Raw genomic sequence first — 13,498 nt, 5'->3', positions numbered from 1 at the left:
CTAAACCCTGATTTCAAGCCCCAGATTAGAGCTACTCTGCCCCCAAAATTAAAAAAAAAAAATTCAAAAAAGAAAAACATTTAATGTTAGTCTGTTCACATAATATATGGCACATACTTTGCTTTTTGCAATATTAAGAATCTTCACCATGTTAGTAATCTAATGTACATCCATCTGTGCCCCCAAAATCTGAAACAATGAAGGAATACATGTTTATATTAGTTGCTTCATTGTATATGTGAAATTATATCATGTGTAAAGTAGAAATTTTGATCTTATGATTTTGTGTCTGATGGTAAGAGCTCTAATTTTATGAATTTGGGGGTTTGTTATGAGAAAAGTATAGCTGCTGATTAAATTAAAAAGTGGTATTGACTATAAGACATATGCTAATTATTTTCTCCATGTTTGCTAGTCCTAGGAAAATGTTCTCATCAATGCATTTAGTAAACCTAAAGTATGTTTGCTGATAATTAGTTGGTATTACCTAAGGTTAGTTGTTAAGTCATTCATTTGACATTGTTCCCAATAAAATAGGCTTTATAAAGCCTATATTATAATGGTTCTACAAACAACCTAGTGAGAAAGTGATACAAGAAAGGGGTAAAATAGTGATTTTAAAGTTTCTTAAAGAAATTCCTTGATAGTAATTATTTAGTAAGCAAAAATTTAACTATATGTTTGGCATCTAGCTCTCACTATGCTTTTTTTCTTTTCTTTTTTTTGCCAGTCCTGGGCTTGAGTTCAGGGCCTGAGCACTGTCCTTGGACTTTCTCAAGGCTAGAGCTCTACCACTGGAGCCTCAGCACCACTTCTGGCTTTTTTCTACCTATGTGGTACCAGGGAATCTAACCCAGGTCTTTGTGCATGCTAGGTAAGCGCTCTACCACTAGCCAAACTCCCGGCCTAGCTCTCACTGTGTTTTGAGATAGACAGCTATTTCTTCACACTGGTATACTGATAAATGGATAAACATATTCTCCTTAAAGTTTCATTGGAATCTACCTTGCTTTTCTTGGTAAATCTTACTCTCTCTTTGAGTAGTAAATTCTTAATTAAGAATAGGCTGTTTCTCTTATTTACCTTACTTTTCACAGGTTTTGTTTTGTTTTTAATAGATCTGAAGCATACAGACACACAACAACACAATTCCATTTCAGTGTGATGGGCTAGATCTGGAATAAATACAATTATACAAATTTGGAGAGCCTGATCTGAACAAAACCAGGAGGAAGATCAAGTGACACTGAAGAAGGAGGTAATCATTTCTGACTGAGCTCAGAGAATCAAACTTTACCGAAAGCAGTTGTGTCTTCAAGAAGAGATGGAAAACTGGCAAAAGTAGTGGGCTAGAAGCAGGTCCTTGAGAACTTTGTACTCACTGCCAAGCAGTTTAGATTTTATCCTAGGGGCACTGAAGGACCATTGAAACGTTTTTGCCCAGGGAGTAAATAAGGCTTCTTAAGCTATTGAACTAAAGACAAGTGCTTTTCTTCTGCTATTTCTATTCACAATAAATATTAGACAGTACTCACTGACAAATGTAGAAAATTAGACCTTGTTAAATGTCATGGTTCTAACTCACATTATTTCTCTAATCACATAACATTTAACTTTCATCCTTTACTTACATATCTGAATACTTACAAAGTACTTCCATGATTTAAGCCAATTTAATTGTTCAATCATAAACTGCACAGTAATAACATCCTCATTTTATAGACCAAAAAAAAAAAAAACAGGTTTACTGGTTTCCCTAAGGTTAGCACTGCTCTGGTTGGTTGAGCTGTAATCCACAGGTTGTACCTTCACATCCTGTGATTTTTATTCCTACAGTCTGAAAGTGGGACATTGATTCTGCCGTCAAAAGATTTAGATTTTTTTTATACAATTCATGATTTCCAGTGGTATCAAGGATTCTGGTTTGATTTCCTTCACTTATAAATGAAATCATCTTTATAAAGGCTAATTTTGCTTATTAATTCTCTGGGTTTTGCTAAGAGAGTCACATGGAATAATGAACTTTCATAACAAAACTTACTTAATAGTGGTTGTAAAATATCAATATAATGTTTTATGTAAAAGGAAAAGAGTCCTAGTATTTGGCTTGTTGTAGAGGCAAAATTTGAATATGTTTTGCACAGAACTACTCAGACTTCTTTGATGGTATGTGAAATAATACTGCCTAAAAAGTTATGTTTTCAAATACCTCTCTGTTCTTCATAAAGCAAGAAGTCATTAGCAATTAACATGTTTGGAAGAGTCTTTTAAAGAAATCTTGTATTTTTCCAAAGTAGACCTAAAACTGAGTCTGGTTAGTTCTCAAGGACTAGAATATTTCATTCTAAAATAATAGGAAAATTGCAAAGATAAAGAACACACACACACACACACACACACACACACACACACACACACACACACAGATCTATGGCTCTGATCGCACAGATTTACGTTTGAGTGTAAATAACTAAGATATAGCTCCCAGGTCCCGAGTTCAAAACCTACTACTAAAACCAAAAAATGCATCTTTGAGAATATAAAATCCTGTGTATACTTCTCAATTGCATATTTCAACCTACAAAAGAGATATCTAGCTACTGTGTCATACATATATTTCAAAAAGTTTAATGAAACTTCTTATTTTAATAGTCCCAACTTTCTACTTTCAGCAACATCTTTCAAGTCATTTAAGTGTCTTCCTATCCACAGAGTATATATAATATAAAATATTATAATGCATTAAATATAGCATATATAATTTATATTATATGTAATGTATTATGAATGTTTAAAGTAAAACCAAGAAGATACTATGCTAAGACAAAATATCCAAAATATGTACAAACATTTCTTGGCATGTTTTGTGGTTAAAGGAAAGCATTTTCCTTTCTAAGCACTTTTGTATGGAAAAAAAATGAGGTAAAATGCAACATTTGAAATTCATGATGCTTGTACTAATGGTCATGCCTTTATTTTATACTCAAATCCCCACATTAAACACAAAATAACAAGGACAACAAGCAGAAAATTGGGACATGTCATTTGGCTGAATTTCATCTCAGATAGCTCTATAGCAAATTGATCTTTCCAGTTCCTTTTGCTAGATTGCTTTCCCAGCCTTGATTTCCTATAATCAACCCATTCATGCTATGTGATGACCTGTGATAATAAAATCATGTCTTAGATGTCCTGTATGCACTTAAGGAAAGATATAAATTAGTATTTGTGGTGTAACCATGTGAAGCACTATGAATTTTACTGCACAACTTAAGAATATATATTTTTTTCTTGCAAGTCTATGGAGGTGTCTTTCCATTTCCATTTTAACTATTTGAAATCTGATGTAGAGTTCAAACTATAACCCTGAGATTTGGAAGAATTGTGTTCATGGTCTTGATAGCTTATTTTCAACTGCTGTGACAGAAGCACCATTATTGTGAAATATATACAAATCTATAAAAATATGTGTATATATGTATAAATATACGTAGACATATTTATACATATAAATATATCTATATATACATGTGTATATGTATGTTTATATATCCACATAAATACTATATATGTATTCATACACACAAATATATATTTAATTTTCATTAAGAATTTCCCTCCTACATTTTTATCCTGATCCTTACCAGCAAAGGAAGCTAACACACATTAGCCATGTAGAATATTTAATTAGTTATGCTTTTAGGTTTCCTGTGCCTTTTGACACTGTAGTTTTGTGTAGAGCTGTACCAGTTAGAGCACCGATTCATTCCATTTGTTCTCTACAACAGTTATGGGAAGTTTGTAGTGTCATTGTGAGCCAGATTATAGCTAAATGAACTGAAATTAAAAAAAATTAAATGAGTATCCACAGAATTTATTGTGATGAGGAAAAGCCAAAATAAAAGGAAGTGTTTACTTTAAAATTCAGAGCCAGGATTTTCACTTTTTTGTGATTTTTTTTTTCCTCCTGTGATTTCAAACTACTTATTTTTCCCCCGTTTTCACAGGGACTCAAACTCCACAATGCTAAGTTAGTACTTTTCTTTATCTTGTGGCCACTCCTTCCAGAAAAATCACATGTGGTGGCTTGAAACTATACATGGTCAAAATCCTTTTCAAGGATTTCCTACTTCAAGAGGGTGGTCCTTCCTCTTTTGAGAAGACTCATTCAAATTATTGCAGCACCCTGGATGAGAAGTTGGTCCATTGTCTTATTCCAGGACTAGCAACCTTCCCCACCTCTCTAGCTATTATTACAGGAAGGAAGGGCCATGGGCAAAAATTCAAATTGGCTCAGGGACCAAGCTCCTGCAGGGGACTGCTGGGCTGAACTGTTGCCAGCTGGATCTCCCTGCTGAATTTGTCTTTCCATAGAAAAGACATTAACAAGCATCCTGGAACAGGAAGGTCCAGCCACTGCAAAGTAAATAAATGAGCTATCTTAAAAGAAAGGTAAAGCCTGCAGAGCTTAGAAACTTGTACACTCTGATGCCTGAATTACTTTTCAAAGGTATGAATAAGTTTGATAACATTATTTTTTTTTTACCTTCCAGGACATGATCAATTAGCAATAGTTATTGTCCCCATAATATACAGTTTGAAATCATAAGTTCTTTCAGATGCTGGAATATAAGGCTAATTAGCTCTTACTATCCTCACTTGTGTCTCCTTGAGAAAGGAAATGAATGTGGGAAAGATATAACAGATGAAAGCTAGAATACTACGAAAAAGGGACAATATCCATCTTTGAGTGAAAAAGAACAGACTGTATTTTCTTTAAATCTTCCAATAGTTAGTCTGAAACATGTTTCCAAGTAGGAACACTTTCTGACAAAGCATAATATTTCAGCCTTCAGTCTTTGACTTTCTGGCTTTATTTTTTAAGTACATCATTGATTTAGAGCTGTGGCCCAGTTTACTTGCAACTGAGTATAAACTTGGAAGGGGGAAGGGATGACTTGGGCAGCAATCCAAAAATTAAAACGCAATTAAAATTATTGAAGATATTTTAACCCCAACTATTAATACATAGGGTGCCTAAAGCCACAAGTGTTTACTATGACTCAGAACCCTCAACTAATTACAGGGAATACATACATATAAATATATGTATATTATATACACACATGTAGTTGTAATAATATAGATGTACTTATATATTTACATAGAGTTGGAATATCATCCACGAAGTTCCTTTTCCCATTACATTGTGGTCCATATCTTCAGAATCAAAGTCAATCAAGTGTAAATTTAAAGTGTATGGGTGAGGTGGGAGGTATCTATAAACTGCAGTCCCTTTAAATAACATTGAAGTGAAGGCCATACATTTTAATTGATATCACATTTGTGGTGATAACACATTTATATCCTTCTCATCTTTTTTCCATCCTTACCATAAAGCTTTCACATGCCCTAAAACTTCTCCATGCATACCCCTTTTCACTCACTTCTCAGCCAAATTATTATTCTCAGCTTAATAAAAGGACCATAATTAAAATCATGAACAGTGAATCACTGAGAGACACACAGGGAAGAAAGCCTGACCTAAATTCTCCCTCCTTTCAACAAAGTTTTGTATCCTGTCTGATTGTTTGAGAAATAATTTAAATGATATTAGTAAAATAACTCATAAGGTGATAAGAGACTAGATCTGTGAACCCTACAGAAAAAAAGAGAGAAAGAGAAAATTTTAATTAAGAACAGAATAACTAAGCTTTATTTAAATGAAATGCAACTAATTGGTACACTTAGGGCAAAATTCACACATAATTCTATACAGGATTTTCAGGCAGTTTTTAAATGTTTGACATCACTCTTTAAGATTTCTGTAAATCAGTGAAAAGAAAGCATTTTTCAAATTGTAGTTAAAACTATACAGTAGCTAAAACTATAATTAAATGCTAGTTAATAAAAGTTAATAAATGTGATCATGTTTGGTTAATCTCATATTGTATCTGACTTTGTTACCTTATATATATATATATATAGTGTGTATATATGTATATATACTTGTTTATTTGAAATAGCAAAGGGAAGGGGAAAACAAGATGATTGGGAGGGGGTCAGAGAGGGAAATGGGACAAAAACATGAGAAGGGATATCAATGTGTGAGAAGTAATGAATCTACTACCTGGCAAATGTAACTGTAACCCCTCTATACATTACCCTGACGATTTAAAAATATGTGATAATGCTAAAACATAGATTTTTTTTCAAAATCCAAGTTAAGTTACATTATTTTTTTGCTGATTTGTAACATCCAGCATTTTCATTAGGGATAAAAAATGAAAAATTTTGAACTTTGGGGAAATGTAATATGATAAATTAACAGACGTTTCATCAGGCTCAGTTCAAATTCTCATATACATTATAGTATTTTTCTATGATTCTTTATACTAAGGCATTGACCATTTAAGAGTTTTTAGAGGACAGTGAAAGAAATTAAATTAGAATTTAAAAGTTTCTACTTCTCATGAGATTTATCCATCAGAATTACATTTAAAATTCAATTAACTATTTCCTATTATAATATTGATTTTAATTTAGAATGATGTTCAGTGTTAAAATTACTGGAATGAATAAATACCTTCTATGCAAAAATTTTGGGGTAAATGATATAAATTTCAATTGGTTTGAAAGCTCATGTCTGAATATTCAGACATGTTTAGGTATTAAAATATTGCTGTAATGTAAAGAGTATTCTCTAGTACTCAAGAATGTCTATACCATTTACATTTCGATATTTGCATGTCTATTTTACAGAACCATTTATGGCATCAATGTTTCTGCTATTTTGTGAAAAAAAATCTTCATAAAAACATTACCTTATATACATTGTTATATGAGGTACTGAAAATGAGATGTACAAAATCTTACACTGTATTCCCTTTTGCCTTGTTTAAAGCTGTAAAACAGACATCATTACCAATATATATACACATTTCTATAAAATCCAGACAAACTGGAAAAAATAAATATAAAGTGAGACCTTGTTACATAATCATCTTTTGAATTGTTCTGTAAGTTTAAAAATAATATAGTTAAAATATATACAATATATTCTGAACTAACCATTTTCAATTAAAGCAACAATTTAGAACAAATTTTCATGGTGTCAAATACTGTACCTGTCTAAAAGCAATATACTATGTACCGCTTAAAAATTGTCTCCTACAGCATTAGTGATGTTTTATAAATCATTGTGACTATATCTACAAAGCTGTTTCTATTTCCTGTGTTTGTTGCATTTTGTTGAATAAGCATATATTTTGTATAATTTGAAGGTGTCTATTAGTAAACTTTTCTAAAAATATGAATCTCTGAAATCTGCGTTGACAAAAATTTTAGGTCTTAAAATTTTACCTTCAAAATTTAAACACACAGAAATAAACATGCTATATTATTCTGTATTATAACATAATAAGTTAATAACAACTAATTATTAGGTTTTGCATGTATAAAAGAGGCAGGGCAAGTAATTTTAAGAAATCCTGTTAGTAGAACCACCCTGCTTTTTCTAGGAAACAGTCACTAGACTTTTGAATCTCTAAGGTAAAAATTTACAATTTTAGTTTTCATACTACTTTTATAATCACACTGCAGAAGGCAAACATTGCAGTGGTTTGTAATATTTAATATTAAATATCTGAGCATCAAATTTTAATTTATTCTGATAGTTTATGAAAATCATTATGAATTTAAGATTGTGAAAAGCACCATAAAATTATTCAAATACTTAAATTCTTCTTTTAACTAAAATCTGAGCTATTTACTGATTTAAAATATATTTGGCCAAGTAAACAAGAAAATAATTTGGAAGAGGTTATTAGTACATTTTACACTTGTTATTCATTTAAGTATGAACAAGTTTTCTTTTTTTGGAAAAAAATTTGATTCATAAAGTAAAATGTGTACAATTAATATACTACTGAATATTACACTGCATTTTATAATTAAAAAGTACTAAGATATCAATATTTTCCTAATGAAAGGTAAATTAATTATCCATTCGAGTACATATGTATGTGTGTATATGTCTGTGCACATGTGTATGAAACTCAAGGGGTAGAGCCAAATATCCAAATTGTAGTGGAAATAACTCAGCAAAAAAAAAAAAAGAAAGTCATTTATCATTTATCAACAATGGTAAAACTAAAAAGTATTTAGTTAAGTAATTAGTGAATGTTGGTCTATAAACAGATATTTCATTTAACTAAATTTTATGTAAGTATGACATATTGTAATGATCATGTTTTGAAGAGAATATGGAGAATATAAAAGTAGGAAATAATGAATTATAAGTTCTAAAAAGTAACTCTTGGTCTGAAAAATATAGCTCAGTAGTAGAACACTTGCTTAGCCTGCATAAGGCCGTAGCTTAGATTCCAGAATTAGGAAAAACACTAAAAAAGAAACCCCTTTCCCATGCCAACTACTTCCTCTATTATCAGAAATAAAGAATAGTCTTTAAATACGTAGTGTTTAAATAAATACTAGTCTTTAAAGTGATAAAAATCACAAGGAAATTCCCAATGAAGGCAAAAATCTCCATTGCAGTAGAAATTTGGGAAATGTCCTTCACTTCTCTTTCACTTGAGAAAGTAAAATCCTCTTACCTGTTACCCTGACACCCAAGAAAGAGCTTGAACTGTCACAACCCAATCTGCCTCCCCCTCTTTTCATGGTTTATTAAGCAAAAAGGCAGGACTTTTATGGTTCCTTTTGGTTCAAACCATCTAATAGTCAAATAGGAGTAATGGCTTTTCTTGTTCAGTAATGTCCTAGTGAAGGAACACTTTTACTGTCCTTTTCTGTGAAGTCCTGCCTATTTATCTAAAAAAGAAATGAGTTACATCCAGAGGACAAGGCCACAAAATAAAGCCATTTAGGTTTACAAATCTATTCTGTCTTCCAATATGTTTTATGGGCCTGGTCCTATTATAAAACAACACAAAACCTAAACAAACAAAAAATAACAAAAAAAAAAAAAAAACCTTTTTTTCCTTGTCCCTTTCCAATGGAAGCATTTGCAATTTTTTGTTGTCTGTTAAGCAATTTAACCTTTTATTTCCCTCTTATCTTCTCCGACATATGAAACATGCAGTGACAAGAAACTGGACTTTAGAAATTCAAACTGTTGACAACTGTCAGAAACACTTTACTGGGACATTACTGACTGTTGCTTCAATGAATTAAGCTTGATTCACTGCTGGTGAATCATTTTCAATGCAGGGCTGTTCAGCAGTAATTGGCCAAGAATCCCTGCTGAGAAAAGCACTTGTCAAATAATGCTTGTTTACAAATATATCTCCAGACAGCAAAAAGTGGCAGTTACTGAATAAGTTCAATGCCACCTCCAAAAACTCATAACAGTTGGCTTGCTCCTTTCTCTTATTAAATTTGTCAAAGTTGTCATTTGCTGATAAAACTTAGTAATATTGTACTAGTTGATCAGAGAAATGTCTCCTGTTAAATATCTTTCTGCTGTTATTTGATAACAAAAATTTTGCACGTCTAATTGTAGATTAAAGGTTTCTTCTACATGTGGTTGATACCTGTATAATACAACTATTTGTCTTGTAAAATGCTTAGAATCAAACCTAAAAAGTAAATTTTCTGATTTCCTGTTTACAACAAATTGTCATTCTACACAAATTTCTTAATAGCCATGGTTTTATTTAAAATAAGTTAGATGAGTTTTCTATTCAAAGGTAAATTTTTAATACTGATTAGAATATTAATTACAAGAGAAAACTTACATCTATTTTTGTCTGGAAACATGGTTTTCTATATTATCAGAGCATTCATATTACATACATATATATATAACATTTTGAAAAAAAGCTATGTATCTCTCTATAAGTTGAGAGAAAAATGACATGAATGCAAGTTACTAATGGATTTAATATACAGTTCAACTCTTCCTGCTCCTGACATTCCAAGGTTCTTCAAAAACTCAACTGGGGGGAAAAAAAAAAAAAACTACCTTAAATAGTTAAATAAATAACCAAATGCTGAACATCTATTTTAGTGTTGTATGTGTAACATAGAAAAAAACAAAATGAAGAAAAACTAAAATTAAAGTCCCAGATCCTAGCAATGCTGGTAAGAATTAGAAGCAAAAAATTTTAAAAACCATAAATAATGTGAAGAATTTATTGTGTAATTATGTATAAAGAATAGAGATGTCCCCAAAATGTGCACCCAATAGCAAGGATTTTTATTCTTGGTGCCATCCAGAGGGAAGGCAGTAAAGTGGCTGGTTTAAAGGGAGACCTCTCCAATCCTCAAGTCACTGTGACTAAGTTTTGCTGCATATTCAGTGAGCTGGGTAAGCTGAGAGTCTTAAACCTCACATTAGCCAGGCTGTGTGATTCTCAAGATTCAAGCTCTGTTTACATATTAGAGGCTGGTGGTGTTACCTTGCTTGCTTGCTTGCCTACCTCCAGCTTCCTTCTTTCCTGAAGCTCGATTTTCCTACCTGTGTGGGCCTGCCCTCCCCACCCCCGTTTTCCCATTCGGTGCCACCCTCCCTGAGAACCCTCCTCAAGCAGAGGAACTTCCCTGACTACCTTGGTTTTCCTCACCCATCTCACATGGCGGGGGAGGGGGGGAATTAAGACCAGAAATTAGAAAAATAATTCAAATGACGCTATGGACAGCTTACAGTTAAACCAGGACACCTCTCTGGCTAAAAGGATAAACATTCCAAAATATCCCTAAGCCTGCTAGGAATCTAGAGATTTCTCACCTAATGAAATCTAACATAGGATGTTCATAAAACGTTTGAGGACCGCAGAAAACACTTTTTCAAGTTGATCCGGAAGGCAAAAGCACCACTCGTTGGGCTTACGCGTGGGAGATGACATCTCCACAGACACACGCAATCCTTTGATCAGATTTCTTTCTTTCTTTCTTTCTTTCTTTCTTTCTTTCTTTCTTTCTTTCTTTCTTTCTTTCTTTCTTTCTTTCTTTCTTTCTTTCTTTCTTTTTAACCAACGACATTGACAGAGAGAAAGTTCAGTGGGTGGGGGTCTGGACCTGCCCTCCTGTGGCTGGGCTTCCTGGTAGCTGTGAGCACTTGAATAGGAGCTCAGTGCCCGTCACCGCAGAGCCCATGAGAGTCACGAGGACACACGACGCCGCGGCGGCGACCTCCCCACCCCCCACCCCCGGGCCCAGCTCTCCTTGCTGGGGGACAGGAAGGGATTTCTTTAAGGTTCCTCCCCCCAGGCATGCACAATCCCAAACCAAACCCCCAAGTGGTCCAGCCAAGGAGCATGGCTTTTCCTGTTTCCCTACAGGAGAAGAAAGCTCCTGGTAACCCTGATCCCCACCTGACACGCTGCGACACCCCACCCCAAAACTCACCAGAGAGCAGCCCCCCCCCCAAGCTAAGACCCACCCCCAGCTGAGACCCGGGCGCTGTCCAGGGATGATGACCCGGAGGAGGAGCCGCGGCTGGAGACACCCCGGGGACCTAGGGATGGAGGTAGAGAGTGGGGCACGGAAGGGGCTGAGCACTGTTCGGAGAGGCTGAAGAGCCACACAGGTGCCCTGGCTTACCGTGCCCAGCCCTACTTATCCCAGAGGAAGGCGAGGACGCTTCTGAGTCTTGAGCCCAGAAATTGGGGATAGAGCTGGGTACCCCCCACTTCCAGCCTCGGAACTGAGTGCCTGCTGGATCCAGGGCTAAGCCGTACTAGGTTCCAGCCACAACTCCTAGCAGTTGCCACCGATGGCCACAGCCACGCACCTTCCCGCCTTCTACCTCCGCTCCAGGGCGACAGCCACTTCCCCAAAGAGAATGGCTGGAGCCCATCTGTGGGGGAGTCTTCTGGGTTTTTATTTTTTTTCTATCCCGTTTCCCCCCAGGAAATAAAACCCCCACTACCCTGTGAAAACAGCAGAAGATGCCCTAAATAACAGCTCCCGAGGGCCACTTGCCCCTCACCCCCAAAAAAGCATCGACCCCGCCCCCCCCCCAACACAGCCTTTCCCATGGCCAGCATCAAATAACGGTTTGTGTAAACCTTCACGGGCCCTCAAATGGTCATCTGGCTTTCTCCCCACGAAGCCCGGAATGTCACTTCCCCACGCGCCCCGCGCCCTGGCCGCACCCAGCCTCCCCACACGCGGGGCTCCAAGACCCCCCGCTTGGCTCTGGGCTTTCAACTTCCCAGCCCCCAACCAGCAGCCTCTGTCCACGCGCGGGTTCCTCTCCCAGCACTCGGCGGCTCAGGTCAAACAATGCAACCCCAGACAGCCAGAGGGACAGCCCGGAGGGGAAAGGGCAGCCACGGGGGGGGGGGGAATCCCTGGTCTTCGTGGAAGATGAGGAGCGGATTTGCGGTGACCCGCACGCCCAGCCCCCGCCTCACCCCGCACCCCAGGTCGCCGCCGTCCCCCCTCCCCTCCCGCTCAGCCCCTTACCTTCGTTGACCGGGCTGGCCGAGAGGGTCCGGAGTGCGGCGCACAGGACCAGGCAAGTCCACAGGGGGGCCCTGCGAGGTGCGGAGGGGCGGCCGGCCGGGGACACCGACGTGCGGGGAGTGTCGCCGCCGCTACCTGGGGTCTGCAGGCGTCCCGCACCCCGGGGCTCGGAGCCCCTCATTTTCTACTACCCTCCTCCTCCTCCTCGGCTCCTGTCCTGGGCGGTTTAGTGCAGGTCTCCCGCCTGGAGGAGGAGGTAAGGGAGTCTGGGGAACGGGGGGTGCAGGGTGCAGGGGTGGGGGGGTCTTTCCTGGTCCTCGGTCCTCTCCTGGCACACGAGTCCGGCCGCTGCGGGAGCCCCAGATCCGCGGGGACGGCTGAAGTTTGCTCCGGCGCCTTTCGTCCCCAGGCTGGGAAGGAAGAAATGAACGACTGGTTCAGGTTGCCAGTGGCAGTCCGAGACTGGGCTGGATCCAGGGGGTTCACGGGGTCCCACGACGTGTTCTTTGGCCTCTCAAGACTTTCCCCCCCCTCTTTTTTTTTTTCTTAAATGATGGTGTTTAAATACCACTGGGGTGGAAGGTAAAGGTTCTCTTCCAGTCTTCAATGCTGACAGACAGGAGGGTGAGGAAGACAAGTCATCTTAAAATCAAGAAGAGATTTCCAATGCGAGAAAAGCTATATAATAATAATAATAATAATAATAATAATAATAAATACAAGCAGGCTAAGGAGAAAGGAAGGGGTTGAGAAAAATGCGGGGTGGAGGAGACAGGAGTGGTGAGCCCGAGGCAAAGAGGCAGAGTTCAAAGCGGCTGGCGGAGGGGACCAGAGCTGCGGGGCTGCGCACGGGCGAGGGGCGGGCCTGGAGGCGCCCAGAGCTGCGGCGGCCCCGGGGCGGCTCGGCGTGGAGGCGGTGAGTGCGCGCGGCCCCCGCCGGGGCCGGGAGGGAGAAGGCGCGGGCGAGCTGGGCGCTGCCTCGCCACCGCCACGGCGCGGCTCCCGCTGTGTCTGGAGCTCTGGAGGCAGCTCCGCACTGTGCCTCCGCACTCTGCGCCTCCCACCC

At 38.0% G+C, this 13,498-nt stretch overlaps 1 protein-coding gene across 6 annotated transcripts in view; it reads right to left on the bottom strand.

Moving 5' to 3' along the window:
- The window catches only part of Epha5 (EPH receptor A5), a 286,938-nt gene extending 273,709 nt beyond the window's left edge, over positions 1 to 13,229 (bottom strand). For all 6 annotated transcript variants that reach the window (XM_090343502.1, XM_090343504.1, XM_090343505.1 and 3 more), the window contains exon 1: positions 12,433 to 13,229. In XM_090343502.1, the coding sequence (XP_090199628.1) occupies positions 12,433 to 12,613 (181 nt within the window). In that variant the 5' untranslated portion in view covers positions 12,614 to 13,229. The remainder of the gene's footprint in view (positions 1 to 12,432) is intronic.
- Positions 13,230 to 13,498: the final 269 nt, after the last annotated feature.

This window comes from Megascapheus bottae, chromosome 13 (assembly GCF_031878675.1).
Source record: "Megascapheus bottae isolate mThoBot1 chromosome 13, mThoBot2.hap1, whole genome shotgun sequence".
In the NCBI taxonomy this organism is placed as follows: Eukaryota; Metazoa; Chordata; class Mammalia; order Rodentia; family Geomyidae; genus Megascapheus; species Megascapheus bottae.
This window is presented reverse-complemented; position numbering and strand designations above follow the sequence as displayed.